We start from the raw sequence: 15,076 nt of genomic DNA on the forward strand, positions 1-15,076 counted from the left end.
ACACATGGAGGGAAGTATTGTACAAAGAACGTGATACAGACAAGCATGTGCAGCCGACCAGAGACATCAGGACGTCTGAGCAGTCCCACCTGCGATGTACACTGGCTCCTTGGCTCCACAGGACACACAGCGGTCCGCGCTCTCCACGGCAGAGAACTCCACCAGGGCCTGGCGCTTGAACGGCATCATCATCACATAACTGAAAACACACACACACACACACACACACACACACACACACATTAGTGCTTTAGTTTCACTGACTACCTCCACCCCTCCGCTAGCCAGTATTCATGTCCTCCACTCTTCGGCAACATCTCTGTGTGTCTGTCCTCACAGGTGGAGGTCTGTTAACAGTACAGACGGTGCAGCTTTTTTAATGAATGAATGAAGCAATAATGTCCTATCTGTGTAATGATGTGTGTCTTTCACAGTATGAGCTTTACTGCAGCCCTGTTCAGGTGATTGAGCAGTTAATGAATACTGCAACATGCAGGGAGTGTAAATAATGAAGACGTAGTGGTTTGGAGTGGGAACTGCACTATCACACAATGTTTCCTTTAATTATTCCCAATGTTTAACTATCTTCACACTGAAGTTCCTGAAGCACACTTTTTTCACTTCATGTGGCCCCAATGAATATGGTTCATGATTGAATGCACATGTTGTACTATTTGCTCTTTAAAAAAAGCTTGTAGTTCAGAAAACATGAGGAAAGCTATAAATACAAGGATAAACTAATGCTCGTGGAAAACTAGAATTTAATTGTCCAAGTATATGTAGTTTTTTATGTAGTTTGGGACGTTTACCTTGATGTTGTTGATGTATACACCTGCTGAACCAAGACGGAAAGCAAGATAGATAGATAGAATCGGAGGATGAAACCCTCTTTATTAGTCACATACATGCACACAGCAGAGCGCACACAGTGAAATTAGTCCTAACCCATCCAAGTACTAGGAGCAGTGGGCAGCTATCGTGCAGCGGAATGGTAACCATTTGAATTGATTGTGTCATCCTTGATATATTTGTGGAATAATTGAGTGGATGAACTTAAGTTATTATTCATGTGACATGCGTAAAAGATAAACTTTGGAATTCGATGGGATGACAAGAATTCGAACCCCCCTTGTGTGGAAAGGTGGGAGAAAAACGTGAGTGGCGTCGTTCAGGGCTTGAATAATTGATCAATGAACTAAACTAAAAGCAAAGACTGCACATCTAACGGGAAAAGAAAGACACAATGAAATAGTTATTATAACACACTCATAGACATACATAAATGGGGATCAAAAGGGTCACAAAAGACAAGGCCCCCTTACACGAGTGTCAGTATTTACTAAAGACTAAGCTGCCAGCGCATGTGTCAAATGTTGAATCTTAACGTGGAGCACACGCTCAGCCTCACAGTTATGATCCATCCTGTTGTTGATATGTTTCTATCTTTTCTGAAGTTTTGGCATGAGATTATATTAAGTTCATAGAGAACCTTTGATTCCTATTTTGAGTTTGGCCGAACTTCCAATGATATACCGATATATCTCAAATCTCCTAGAAAAACAAACCTGACTTAAAACAAATGTTACGTAAACATGTGCATTATGCTACTAGAGGCAGGTGCTGGTGCCAGGATGATGGTGCAGAAAGAAATGAAAAAGGGGAGGACAGCTTAATGACGACAGCCCACACGGGGAACTGCTTTAAGAATCACACGCTTGCATGTTTGTGCGTCTTGAGCCCTCTGACGCCCCCCCCCCCCAACCCAATATACGCACGCACGCACACACCATATGGATCCAAACTTCTCCAGGGCATCTATCAGGTCTGCTTCCACCACGGCCTCACAAAGCCCCCTCACGTGGACCACGGGGCTGGGAGAGATGCGATGGGACTCCTCACCATTATCCTGCAACACACACATTCAAACACGGTTACACACACTGTAGGCGATCAGAAACTGCAACCTGTCAGGGTTTATTAGGGGGGCAATGGGGGGGCAACCCAGTATTGGAAAGGAGTTCCTGATAGAGGGGCCTCTAGTATATATGAAGTGTGGATACAGCTGCAGTGGACCACCAGGCCGGACCACACCTTTCCTGGACACTGCAGCGGGTGGAGAGCATATCGTGAAATTGGTTTTGCCAGTCAGCTGAGAACGCTGAGCACTGAGCAGAACAAAAGACTTCTGTCTGTCAGAAAACGAACCAGCTGAAGTGTTTCCAAATCTCCCAAAGTAACAGCTCTCCTAAATATCAGACATTGTCACCGGCAGGGAATCAGTGGTGGAAAAAGCTCACGTTGCAACACGACAAGACGTTTTTGGACCGTCAGTTATGAAGGACTGCTGAGGATCAGAATCTGGACAAGGTAGAGAGACAGACTGTATATTGAGTCTCCTAAACTGTTGTCTCATTCTTACACTATCCATCCCTCCCCCATCCTCCCTCTTTTTCCCTTTCTAACTCACGCTGGCATTCCTTTTAGTCTATTTATAGTTTTCGGAGAGGAAAGTGGCATGACACTAACTTTTGTGTCTATGGTCCAGGCTGATAGCTGCTCTGCTTCAGACAGGGTACATATTCCTGTTCACACACGGCACGTCCATGCATACACATTTGTGTATCAGTGTGTTCTCTTTATTATCCCAAACGTTTTAATGTAAATCCTCTGGTACAATTTGTGGATGTGATATATATAACATGATAATATTTGAGTTCTTCTTAATATATCCTTATTATTTTTCTTCAACGATCAAACCCTTGGATAACTCCACCTATTTCCAAGAGCCTGCATGGCAGAGGCTTACGGCAGAGGCTGGGGCCAGATTAATAACAGTTCATGGTGAGTACTGTGAAGAGTAGAAAGTTGCCAAACTGAAAAGTGACTTAATGTGAATATGTGTCTATATTTAAATTATTTGTAAAGTCTGTTTCTCCCTGGCTGTGAATACACATACAGACAAACCGTGGGTCACAGGAGGGGCGGGATGTTGGTCAGTATTGGCTTAGGATGGACGTCATCACGCGTCTCAACCAATGAGAGCATTTGGGGTGGCACTGAGACTGCTGCAGTGCTCACATGAACCGAAACAGAGAAGAACTTACTGGGACAGACACATGGAGAAAGGTACCGAACTTCTTTGGTGCTCACCGGACGCAAGTTTGTTACATTGTTTCGTTTTTCAGAAGGTGCGGGTTGCGTTCACACCATGGCTGTATAACAAGAACTGGATACAGCGCTGGAGGCGGGACCTCGTTCATTCCTATGAGGGCTTCTCATTGGCGCATCAAGACAAAATGGCAATAATATGATTACATGAGTCTGAAATCCAATCATTTGGATGTGTGACTCTATTAAAACCTCTGAAAGAGCTCCCGTTTCAAGTACACTTGAGTTCTTAATATTTCATAAACACCGTTTAGTTTCTTTCTGCTGTAGCAAGCTTCATGAAAACGTTTAAACACAAACATAATTATTTTCACCATTTTCAGAAATTAAGAAGCTGGTTGCAGGGAATATGGGCAGTACACTGTAAGCCCGGAGAAGCTGATTCTACTGTTAAAAGTAATCACGTTATGTAAGGGCTTGAATGAAAACTTGAGTGAACTTAACTTAAAAACTTCAGAAGAAGTGCCAATTGGATTTCTAGATCACAAAAGCACGGGGTTAGGCACCGAAATTGCTTCTGGGATGAATAATGAAGGAGTAAGGTCATTATAGGGAACTGGCAACATCCACCTTGTCATCTCGGCCAAAATTAGACCTTTCCTGTGGTCAGATTTTGGTAGACTTTGGATATACTATTAAGAACATCTGGTAGTACAATAAACCGTTGAAAAACCGTTTGTTGCAATGTTTTGGGGTCAAAACATATTGCAGCTGACTACCAGTCAACTTTAAGTTTGCATATTTCTCCAAATGTCAACACAATTTATAATATGAGACATTTACGTGAAACTGTAATTATTAGCATATACATATATGATATAGGTTGCATAGAGACATCTCGTTTCGGGGACTATAACTGACAAACAGAATTACGGATGGACGAAGGGAACGGACAGACGGACAACCTGAAACATCATCCAATGCAGGAATTCACTGCTGTCCCTGTCTCTTGATAACTAACGGGTGGTAAATATTGCATCTTGATGTATTCAAAGATGTATTCATGAAACTGACTGTTATATATAACTGACTAAAATATAAATGAACTGTGTGTGTGTGTGTGTGTGTGTGTGTGTGTGTGTGTGTGTGTGTGTGTGTGTGTGTGTGGTGTGTGTGTGTGTGTGTGTGTGTGTGTGTGTGTGTGTGTGGTGTGTGTGTGTGTGTGTGTGTGTGTGTGTGTGTGTGTGGTGTGTGTGTGTGTGTGTGTGTGTGTGTGTGTGTGTGTGTGTGTGTGTGTGTGTGTGTGTGTGTGTGTGTGTGCCAATCTAGTCCCTCTGTATCCTGTAATGGTGAGACAGTGAGAAAGGAAACACAGTGAAGTAAGACACTTTGGTTGACAGTGATACCCGCACGTATATGTTACAGCACATCCTTCCACTGGAGCAACAACCACACTTCATTTGTTATTCAATGAAGAACAACTGATGTGTAACACTTTTGGAGTTTGATACATAGAGTGTCTGTACTGGTATGCACTGCCTTGGGGAAATATGGATAGCCACGAGGCTCTGGTTTGTCCATCTGCTCTCCTGTAGGAGTCGACAGGGTCAGGTGTTAAATCCACCTGTAGTTACACAACAGCTGGAACCTGTGCTGTTTACATTGTGCAGGTGGAATCCTTAGTTGAAACTGTATTAAAGTCTTCACAAGTTGGCCCCGACCGTGGCGCAACTGGCTGGGGCACGTGCACCGTATGCCGTCGACCCTTGTTCGATTCCCGACCCGTGGTCCTTTCCGGATCCCACCCCGACTCTCTCTCCCACTTTCCTGTCACTCTCCACTGTCCTATCCGATTAAAGGCAAAAAGCCCCCAAAAATGATAATTTTTCAAAAAGTCTTCACAAGTCAAGAAAATTCAAGCACAGTTTAATGTCAGTAACAGCACTGTGAGGATTTGTAACATCAGCTGAAGTGTACCCAGTGAAAGCAGCTGCTCAGCTAGGTGAACATTACTAATTGTGATGAACTGCAGTCTAAGTTGAAATGGAAATGCGGAAAGCGAAAGTGATGATAAATGACAACGAAATCCAATTATCAATCAATTAATCAAATCATTCCAAAACACTGATGCATCTTTGAGACTTTTGAGACCTTTCCTCACAGGCCTACCCCTAGTTTAACCCAAAACACTCGAGACCTCTACATTGATACACTATCTACTTTTTTACCCAAGACTCAGAGCACATGTTAACCCTGACCCAGAAGCTGAGCAGCTATAGAATGAAGTTCACACAGCGGCAGGTTGGCCAGAGGTCTCGTGACCTGCTGTTGTCAAAAGCAACCTGTGGCGTGTTTCTATATACAGAGCTGCTGGGGCACGAACAATTCAGATACTTATAGGCTTCTTGTACTTTTTTAACACGTCATCAAATAGCTGTAGGTGATCCATGGTTCTGAGGCAACTGCTAGCTGATCATCACAGACAAAGAGAGAGAGAGGGGTGTGTGATTGTGTGAGAGAGGGAGAAGGAGCAGTGAACTAACCACACAGAGCAACACTGTCAGTGCACACAGCGTGGGGAAGAGATAATGTAATGTACCTGAATACATGGAGTAAAGAGCTCTATCACAAAGCAAAACTTAACAATAACAACAACCGTGATGCCTCAGCATGAACACATCAGACTGTAGGAAAACACAGACACTCGTCACCGTGGTTACAATAGCAAGCGATCCAGCAGATGGATAGCCTCAAGGCTAAACACAGACATCAACATAAACTATACTCTCACTCACCAAAGCTCCAGTAGATGGTCAACTTCTTTCATTTTCTGCTTGTGTTATTCACAGCTGGTGATGTACTCTAAGCCCTCTCGTCTCCTCTCCATAACTACACTTTTTCGCAGCACACACACCTACAGTCAATCAGCTCTGAATTATGAGATGACGATTCAGTGGGGCTGCGAGCGCTTTGCCCCACCTGTGATTACTTTATTGACGCACACATTGAATAAAGAAATACTCTGAGCATACGAAGTGTAGTTTTCACAGCACACGTTCATTTTGACAGTGAGAGAGGGGCGGGGCTTGCACCACATCGCTCAGCCTGGCTCAATAGAGTAGTGCAGGAACGAGTCCTAAAACCCAGAAGAGAGTTAGCATTTTACCTCTTCCGGTTCCCTCGTCTCAGAGTCAGTGGGATTTCGGAAAATAGAATTGGAGGATGAAACCCTCTTTATTAGTCACATACATGCAGACAGCAGAGCACACACAGTGAAATTGGTCCTCTGCATTTAACCCATCCTAGTTCTAGGAGCAGTGGGCAGCTATTGTGCAGCGCCCAGGGAGCAATGGGGAGGGGGGATTGAAGGTGTCCGGTGCCTTGCTCAAGGGCACCACAGCAGGGCCTAGGAGGTGAACTGGGACCTCTCCAAGTAGCAGTCCACTTTCCATATTTCAAGTCTGTTCGGGGACTTGAACCGGCAACCCTACGATTCCCAGTCCAAGTCCCTACTGACTGGGCCACTGCTGGACAAAGCTGGTAGCTGGTATCGTATAAATGTACAATAGTCCCATTTAATTATATCTATGTCACTGTAAGTTTCTTCTGCAGTTCGACTTTCCCACAGTTTCAATCCACATCCAGCTGTTAAAGTATTGACTTCCTGAGAAAGACAAATGGCTGTCTCTCTTTAACCTCGCTTAACTTTGATGTTTAGCTTATAATTACCATTATGCAACAAGCCAACATTTACACCACTGTAGTGTAAATTGCCTTGTTGTATGCAGTTTGTCCCTCTGACCACATATTTTCCAAAACCCTGTAATGTATCATTTGATTGGCTGTTCCCCTTCTTCTTTCCCTTTAAGAATCTGGTCTAATGCTTGATCGGGGTCAGATCCTGTACTACTTTGGTGGTGCAGGTTATCTGGCCTCCAGCTGGAACTTGATTCTGTTGAATGCTCTACTTTTATTAAGTAACCAAACTTTGAGTTGAAGTTTGTAGATTTGTTCTTTTCCTACTAGAAGGTGATTAAGTGTGGAATTTCCACGACAGCTGGAAGTAAGGTCTGTGGCTGACACAAATTGAAGAGACGGATCACGTTTTGTTCTACGAAATTAAAAACATCAGCAGTGATACCGGTATGATGATGGCATGGAAAGTAGTTGGTTTGTTGCTGCGGTGGGTGTCACCACAGAATCATACGATGGTATGAGCATCCTGTCAGAGGTCACTACAGTCAGAGAAACCGGCCTGCTCAGCACCTGCTGGAAGAGTGTGTCCACGGTGAGAGTGAGTCAGTGAGGAGAGATCGTGGCTTCTACCAGGAAACCTCAATATATATGTTTTTATATACAGTGTCTCACAAAAGTGAGCACCCACCTCACAGTTTTGTAAATATGTTATATCTCTTCATGGGACACCACTGAAGATATGACACTTTGATACAAGGTAAAGTAGTCAGCTTGTATAACAGTGTACATTTGCTGTGCCCTGAAAATAACCCAACACACAGCCATTAATGTCTTTTATTGAATCTTTTCACATATTTTCATGTAAAGTCTTCATTTTTCCACAAAACTATGGATTAAAGTATGGGAAACTGTTTCCATAAATACCGGTATCAATAAGCAACATTAGTATCGATTAAATCCTGCTGATAGCGATCCCTACAGTGTAGTCTTTAGAAGTAGAAGTATTTTGTTTCTAAAAAGATTTTGTAAATTTACATTTGACATGATGTCACATCATGAGTTACCATCCGAAATAAAGTATTGATACCAGCTGCCTTCGGCTGTCAGTTAAGTGATTTTAGAAAATGTAAGGTGGATATAATTTCTGGAGTCTACTTATGTCAGGTGCAGGCATGAGAGGTTCCCAAAAAGCGTAATTTCTTCCAACTTCAAACATCTTAAATAGGCACAATGAACTGCTGGTCCCGTGAAGCAGTGTGTAGATGTGTACAGCTGTAGTAAGGTAGATCAGGCACAATCACAGAAAAAATCTCACATGCTTCTTTCTATCTGCGCGCGCATGGTATGGTTGCTATGTTCTAACTAAGGACTCGGAAGGGCGCGAGAAGCTTGACTAGAGCGAGTGGATACTACCATGGAGGCAGAAGCTAAAAATCTAAAACTGATCATTTTCATTCAGAGTGGGAGGAGGATTCTTTTTTCGTGTATTCGAATGCCAAGTCCATCTGTCTTATCTGCAATGCAAATGTGGCTTTACCAAAGAAAGGGAATTTGGAGCGGCATTTCAAAACGGTCCACAAGAGCTACGATACAAACTTCCCAGCGAAATCACCACTGCACGCCCGAAAAGTCAAGGAATTGAAAAGTCAGCTAGCAGCACAACAGTCCATTTTTACCAGGCACAATACCATGAGTAAGGCTGCAACCATAGCTTCTTATCGTGTCTGTCGTGTTCTTGAAAAGGAAAGAAATCTTTCAAGGATGGTGAGATGGTGAAAGAAGCGTTCATGGAAGCCGCAGATGCGCTTTTTGTCGATTTAAAAAATCGAAAGGAGATTGTGTCTGCTATTCAGGATGTGCAAGCTATCAAGAAATTCTGTTACACAGCGATGCGAGGGAATGGTGGAGGATGTTGAACAGCAATTGAGGAATGATGTTGACACATGTGAGTGTTTTTCTCTGCAATTCGATGAATCCACTGATGCTGTGGATGTGGCTCAGCTATGTGTGTTCATTAGAATGGTTTTCGACATTATGAGTGTAAAAGAAGAGCTGCTGACCATTTTGCCTCTGAAAGGGCACACAAGAGGTACAGATATTTTTCAGGTTTTTATGGAATTCGTTCGTAAGAGCAAGTTGCCCCTCTTCAAACTCATCTCCATTACAACCGATGGGGCTCCAGCAATGACTGGATGTACTGCTGGGTTCGATGGATTGTGCAAACAGTCAGAATCTTTCCTGGATTTCCTGAATTACCATTGTATAATTCACCAGCAAGATTTTAAATATGAAAGACGTGATGGATGTGGCTAACAAGATTGCCTGTTCTGTTCGGGCCAGGAGTCTGCAGAGGCGATTATTCCGTGCGCAACTGGAGGAGACCGGTGCAGAACACACAGATCTGCTGCTGCTCACAGACGTAAGGTGGCTCAGCAGAGGTACATTTCTGGAACAGTTTTCTGAGTTGTTGCCCGAAATTAAAGAATTTCTGAAACATTCAAACCATGCTGAATATGCACAGCCAGAAGACAGTCAGTGGCTCTTGGATTTAGCCTTTCTTACTGATCTGACTGACGAGCTCAATAACTTGAATCTAGAGTTGCAGGGTAAGAACAAACACATCATCAACATGATCAGCTCCGTGAACACCTTTAAAAGCAAGTTACAGCTGCTATCAAGCAGGCTGCAACAGTGAGATCTGCAGAACTTTCCACACATGGACACAGAACTTAAGCGTCAGGGCAAAGACTGTGCGGAGCTTGAGAGTGCACGTTATGATGATCAAGTGCAAAGCCTCTTGTCAGAATTTGACAGACGCTTTACTGACTTTGCATCCATTGAGCCTGTTGTCAGTTTTCTCAGTTTTCCATTTGGGGAGAATCTAGATGTGGATTGTATAACGTCCAAAGTGGCATCACTCTTCAACCTGGATAGCGGTGCTATTGAGAATGAGATCCTCACACTAAATAATGACATTGAGCTCAAATCAAGAGACCTGACACAAATGTCCAATTCTGGAATCTAATGCAGAAAGAGAAGTACCCCAACCTCAGACAAACTGCCAAGAAGTTGGATCAACATATTTGTGTGAGTCTGCCTTTTCACATATGAAAATCATTAAGTCAAAATACAGATCCACCAGGACTGATGACCACCTTGCGGCCTGCTTACGGCTGGCACTCAGCTCCTACTGTCCAGACTATGAGAGACTAGCTTCCTCCTCTCAGTGCCAGAAGTCCCACTAAGGTAGAGAACCACTTTTCCAACTTGAATTAGGCATTGTATTAATTGGGTTGTATGTTGTGTTGTTACGGGCCAGTCGTAGGCCTACTTGTGCTTATTCTTTGCACGACGTACTTTTACTTCAATACATGTATTAATATTGTTCAAACTTCTTTGTGTCCGAAAATGTTGTTATTATATAGGTGCACAATTAATTGTGGCTACGCTATGGCTTGGTAGATCTCGACACACTATTAACTTTAAAAGTAGACCTTGGTTCAAAAAAGGTTGGGCACCCCTGCGCTACAGTAAGAGGTCCCGGCTCCCAGTGACAACCAGACAGGTAACTGCAGAGAGACAGAACCAGGGAGAGTCCTCTAACTGAGCCACAACTGGACTTAGTAGATGTTATATGTGTATTTTACTTGAAGAAAATAATAATACATTTTGAAAGGATAACATCGAGCAGAGCCACAGAATAGCTACTGCAATCAGACCTCAGTCTCACATCAGAGGTTAGAATGAACCCATTTATTCTATCAGTGTTTGGACTACAAGGTTTGGGCTGATGTTGAGTATTTTCCAAAAATACAAAATGCGACAAATGATACGACTTCAGGATGAGGACATTTTTATGAACTTTAAAGGTGCTGGATTTGATCAAAAATATAGTTTTTTTTTCCACAAATCATTTTATTTTTGGGAAAATGTCATATTCACAAACTGAATTTTGAACATTTCTGCTTTGAATTATAACAATATGGCACCACTATTAAAAAAAAATAAAGCAATCAAAACCAAATGTGTATTTTATATGATATTGATTTGCATGATATTTGAATAAAGGATACACAAGTTTGAATGTGTGCAGCCTGCAGCAGTGTGAGGAGACCTGTGACTGACAGGTGCGGATGCTCTCCTGACACAATGACACATGGGCGCGCGCGCACCCTCACGTGTGATCGCTGCAGGGAGCGGTAACGGGGACCTTACCTTCCGTCCTGCTCCGTGTTGGCTGCCGCTCCAGCGGGCCGGGTTCTCCCCCGCTGACTCTACGTTACCGGCCAGCGAGCCGGAGTCCGAATCCTCCCCCTCCTCCAGCTCCTCCTCCCCCTCCTCTCTCTGCTCTCTTTCCTCTCTCTCATCTCTCTCCTCCGCCTCCGCCTCCCTCTCCTCCGTTTTCTGCCGTTTTGCCGCCCTTCCGTACTCCCCTTCCTCGCGCGGATCGGCTCCTTCTACCGTCGCCATGCTGCGGTGGACCTGTAAGAGCTGCTCACACGGACCCGGGCATGGCAGCCGTTATCCCGCTGTGTCTCTGTCTCTGTGTCCTTGTATGTCCCCGTGCCGCTGCTCCGCTGGCTCCCTGTCTGTCTCTCTAAAGCCCCACTGATTTTCTGTGTGGAGGTGTGAGTGGACTGGACACATCCCTCCCCGTGCTGTTCTTGTATTGGTCCGTTCTGTCCTGCACCTTGGAGATATGGCGCCTGATTGGCCAGTTTCGATGCGTCAACAGACAGCTCTCCATGCTCTGCAGAGGAGTGCGCAGAGAGGAGCAGAGAGCGGAATGGTGGGCTGGATAAAAACCGAGGAGGCACACTCAAACAGCAGAGCTTAGGAAAAGAGAGAGAGAGACAGTGGCAGAGAGTATCTGCTGCATCATTACCTTTCCTTTGTACATATAGTCTATTATCATCCCGCTAAAAAAAGCTCTTTGAACATTCTTCTACAGTAAGTAGGCCACAACGTCCCCAACAAAGGTCAAGCCAAGTGAGTGACAAAGGTACCATGGTGTATTGATCACAGACCCCACTCTCTTAAGACTTACACATACATTTGGGGGAGACATGGCAGATTTCAAATGCAAAATTGAAATACAGTTCAATCAAACCAATTCACTACTACAATACATATTTACATATATGCATTTGTAATAAAACACATGTGAAGAAAATGTATTTATATAGCTTTTTCTCTTTAAAGGGCGAATGAATTGCTTTTCATTGGGTTTTGAATGATCCATGCCACATTTAAACAGAACACAGGAAACAAAGTGAAGTGGTTTTAGTGTTCAGAAAAGGTCCACTTTAACCTGCCAAAACTAAATGTAAAGTCATATTTAAACAACATTTAATAAAAAGGACATCTAAAAGTTAAACATACATCTGTTTAACTTTTCCTCTGCAACGTATCAGATAAGATCAGATGTGCCTTTATTAATCCCCGTGGGGAAATTCAGTAGTTAAAGCAGCAACAGAATACGAGTGAAAAACAGGACAGTGTGGTTCGCACAGGGTAATGAAACAACAATAAAAGATTCAAATGATGTGCAGGTAGGTATCTGCTAAGACATCAAACGGAAGGAAGGACTTCAGTGAACACATATACATTTTGTAGATTGAAATATATTCATATTGATTGATACGGGTAAAAGTCTTTGTGCAAAAGTGCCAGTGAGTCACATGGTAGCATGTATCAATCAAACAGACTTTAAGGAATATGTGTGTTACTGCAAGCACAACAAATCATGCATGTCAAATCTCTGTAATTGAGCAATGCACTTTTAGGGTGTCAGTTCACCTGAGCTGCAGCACAGATGCTCTCACTTCCCTCTAGTGGATTCTCACTTCATTCATTTTATTTGTTTGGGTTTTCGTTTCAGAATCCACTGCAACAAAGTGGAAGTGAATATAACTTCACGTGTGTTGCTCATCATGTTGAAAGCAATGTCTTTTTCTGCTTTACCTCTTATTGGATTAGACTCTCAACTATTTTAATTTGGGTTATTTCTTTGGAAGAGAGTTGGTCGAAAAGTATGCTATTGAGGGGGTTTCCAAATCAAACTCATGCACGACCAGTCTCACATTATTTCTTACATGTTTTGTAGGATTTGTAGGTTCCTATGAAATTCATTTTTCTCAGATTCTTTTTTTATTGTTGTTTATGTTTACATTTCTATGAAATCTGTCCCCCCCCCCCCCCCATTTAATCCCATTTCGTCATCAGAAAAGTGTTCAATGACTGAATGGAACTTTATTTTATTTTTCTTATTCTTGAATGAATGGGACATTGGGGAGTGAGTAGAGAGACATTTAACAGTAGGATCAATTAGCAACAAGAAAAGTTAGAAGTCCTTGGAACTGAAAACTCATTTTCCGGTCAAAGACTCGTTGCTGCACAGCTCTGTAGGTGAAGGTGTAACTCTTTCTAAAGAGGTTTGCATGTACTGTTTGCTCCTCAACTCTGTAACCTCCTCCTCCCTCATGTCGCTGTTATAACACAGCTTGTTAGAAACACAGCGTTTCTCCTATATCCTCGTGAGGAAACACCCTGGAATACTTTTTAAATATACAATTTCCTAAACATTTGGACAGAAGGAAACTTTGGATTCATGCTGGTCAAACAGAGCTCAGCTGCAACCCTTGCACAAATTGTGGTTCCTTTAACATATGTTCACTGGTCTGTTGCAGGGTTGCAGCATTCGATCCAACCCCATGCATGCATGTTTATACATGTGTGTGTGTGTGTGTGTGTGTGTGTGTGTGTGTGTGTGTGTGTGTGTGTGTGTGTGTGTGTGTGTGTGTGTGTGTGTGTGGCCTGAGAGTGAATAAAGTAATATTCCCTGCCTGTCTAAGCCTGCAGACACACTTAATCTTCCTCTGTGTCCTGTCTTTCCCACGCAGCCTGCTTTCACACTGACGCCGGGATTCAGATCAGCTTTCAGGCACATTCAAAAGAGTGTGACACACACACACACACACACACATTGTGGGTGGGAAGAGGAGAGGATCACAATGTCAGTAATTATATCAGCATATATATACAGCACTTACAGTAGAGGTTTGATTTTTCGTTTGTGAGTCACCTGGCAGCAAGTTGATGTTTTTAAGCCACTATCGAGAACCAAAGTATGAACCCAGATTGTATAGGAAAACAGTTCAACACTAATCAATTCCAATTTAGATTCACCCACAGCCACTTCTGCATGACCAAAGTATCCATGCAGCATCAGAGCGTTTTCCTCCCGCCAAATAAAAAAAACAGAGTGATGAAAATTGTGCTTTTTAAATATGACTGATGATCAAGGATTTGCAGGGCTGAGCAAATGTTAATTCATATTGTAATATTGGTCAACTATGGTTTTAAGAAGAATGACAAACTGTAGCATAACAACTTTGTGTTTCTTTCATCACGTTTGTACATGAGTACTTTGTTACACTACTTTCCCAAGGCTGCTGTAACCATTTGCAGCTCGCTCTGCACTCGCACTGACTGCAATTCCAGATGCTGCATCAGCTAACGAAGGTTGTTCTCCGGAGCTGCAGTTGAGCGTTGTTAAGATGTAACAATTAAAGATCTATGTAAATGAGTGAAAAAAGGTTAGTACAACTCAATCAAATTCTGTGAACTAATTGAAAAGAGTAAGCAGGCAATGTTTATAGCAAATATCGACTTTTTAGGTTTGTGTTCTGTGAACTATAAAAATAAAAATGACATTGTACAGAATCCAAAAACAGACAGTATAGTAGCTCGAAAATATCATAAAGAATTACATGGTGTGGTATAGTATGTCAACAATATGCAAGAAACCACACTGAATAAAAAATAAAATCACTATTACAAAATCAATACAAAATCAGTTTGTGCAACTTAACGACCTTTGTAACGCTTACAGAAAATAGTTAGTAGGAGTTGTGTAATAATTAAAGACCTATTCTTTTGGCTGCATCATGGTAAATCCCAGCTTGTTGCAAGCCGCTGCAGCTCCACTGCAGGCTCTGAAAAGACATCACTAAACTCATAAAGTGTTACAATCACAAACGCAAAGGTACATCATTCTAACATGAGCTCTTTGATGACATGATATAAAGGGAAATTACAATGTTTGGTTTCAAGTTAATGACATACGTTGTATATTTCTCATTTGTATTTTTAGTTCTATTTGTTATGCTTCTTCTTTTTGTATTTCGCTGCTGCAATGAAACAAATGTCCCAGTTTGGGACTAATAAAGTATTTCTGATTCTGATTTGTCGGATCACTCAGCGAGGCTCT

The 15,076-nt window shown here is 42.6% G+C and overlaps 1 protein-coding gene across 1 annotated transcript in view; it reads right to left on the minus strand.

Annotated features, from left to right (window-relative positions):
* LOC134858543 (heterogeneous nuclear ribonucleoprotein L-like) overlaps positions 1 to 11,456 on the minus strand; it is a 33,907-nt gene extending 22,451 nt beyond the window's left edge. Inside the window, exons 1-3 of the mRNA XM_063874509.1 lie at positions 11,020 to 11,456; positions 1,788 to 1,906; positions 90 to 199 (exon numbers count right to left, since the gene is read on the minus strand). Of these exons, the coding sequence (XP_063730579.1) occupies positions 90 to 199; positions 1,788 to 1,906; positions 11,020 to 11,274 (484 nt within the window). The 5' untranslated portion in view covers positions 11,275 to 11,456. The remainder of the gene's footprint in view (positions 1 to 89; positions 200 to 1,787; positions 1,907 to 11,019) is intronic.
* Between the last annotated feature and the right edge of the window lie 3,620 nt (positions 11,457 to 15,076).

The sequence above is a fragment of the Eleginops maclovinus genome, chromosome 22 (genome assembly GCF_036324505.1).
Source record: "Eleginops maclovinus isolate JMC-PN-2008 ecotype Puerto Natales chromosome 22, JC_Emac_rtc_rv5, whole genome shotgun sequence".
NCBI lineage: Eukaryota > Metazoa > Chordata > Actinopteri > Perciformes > Eleginopidae > Eleginops > Eleginops maclovinus.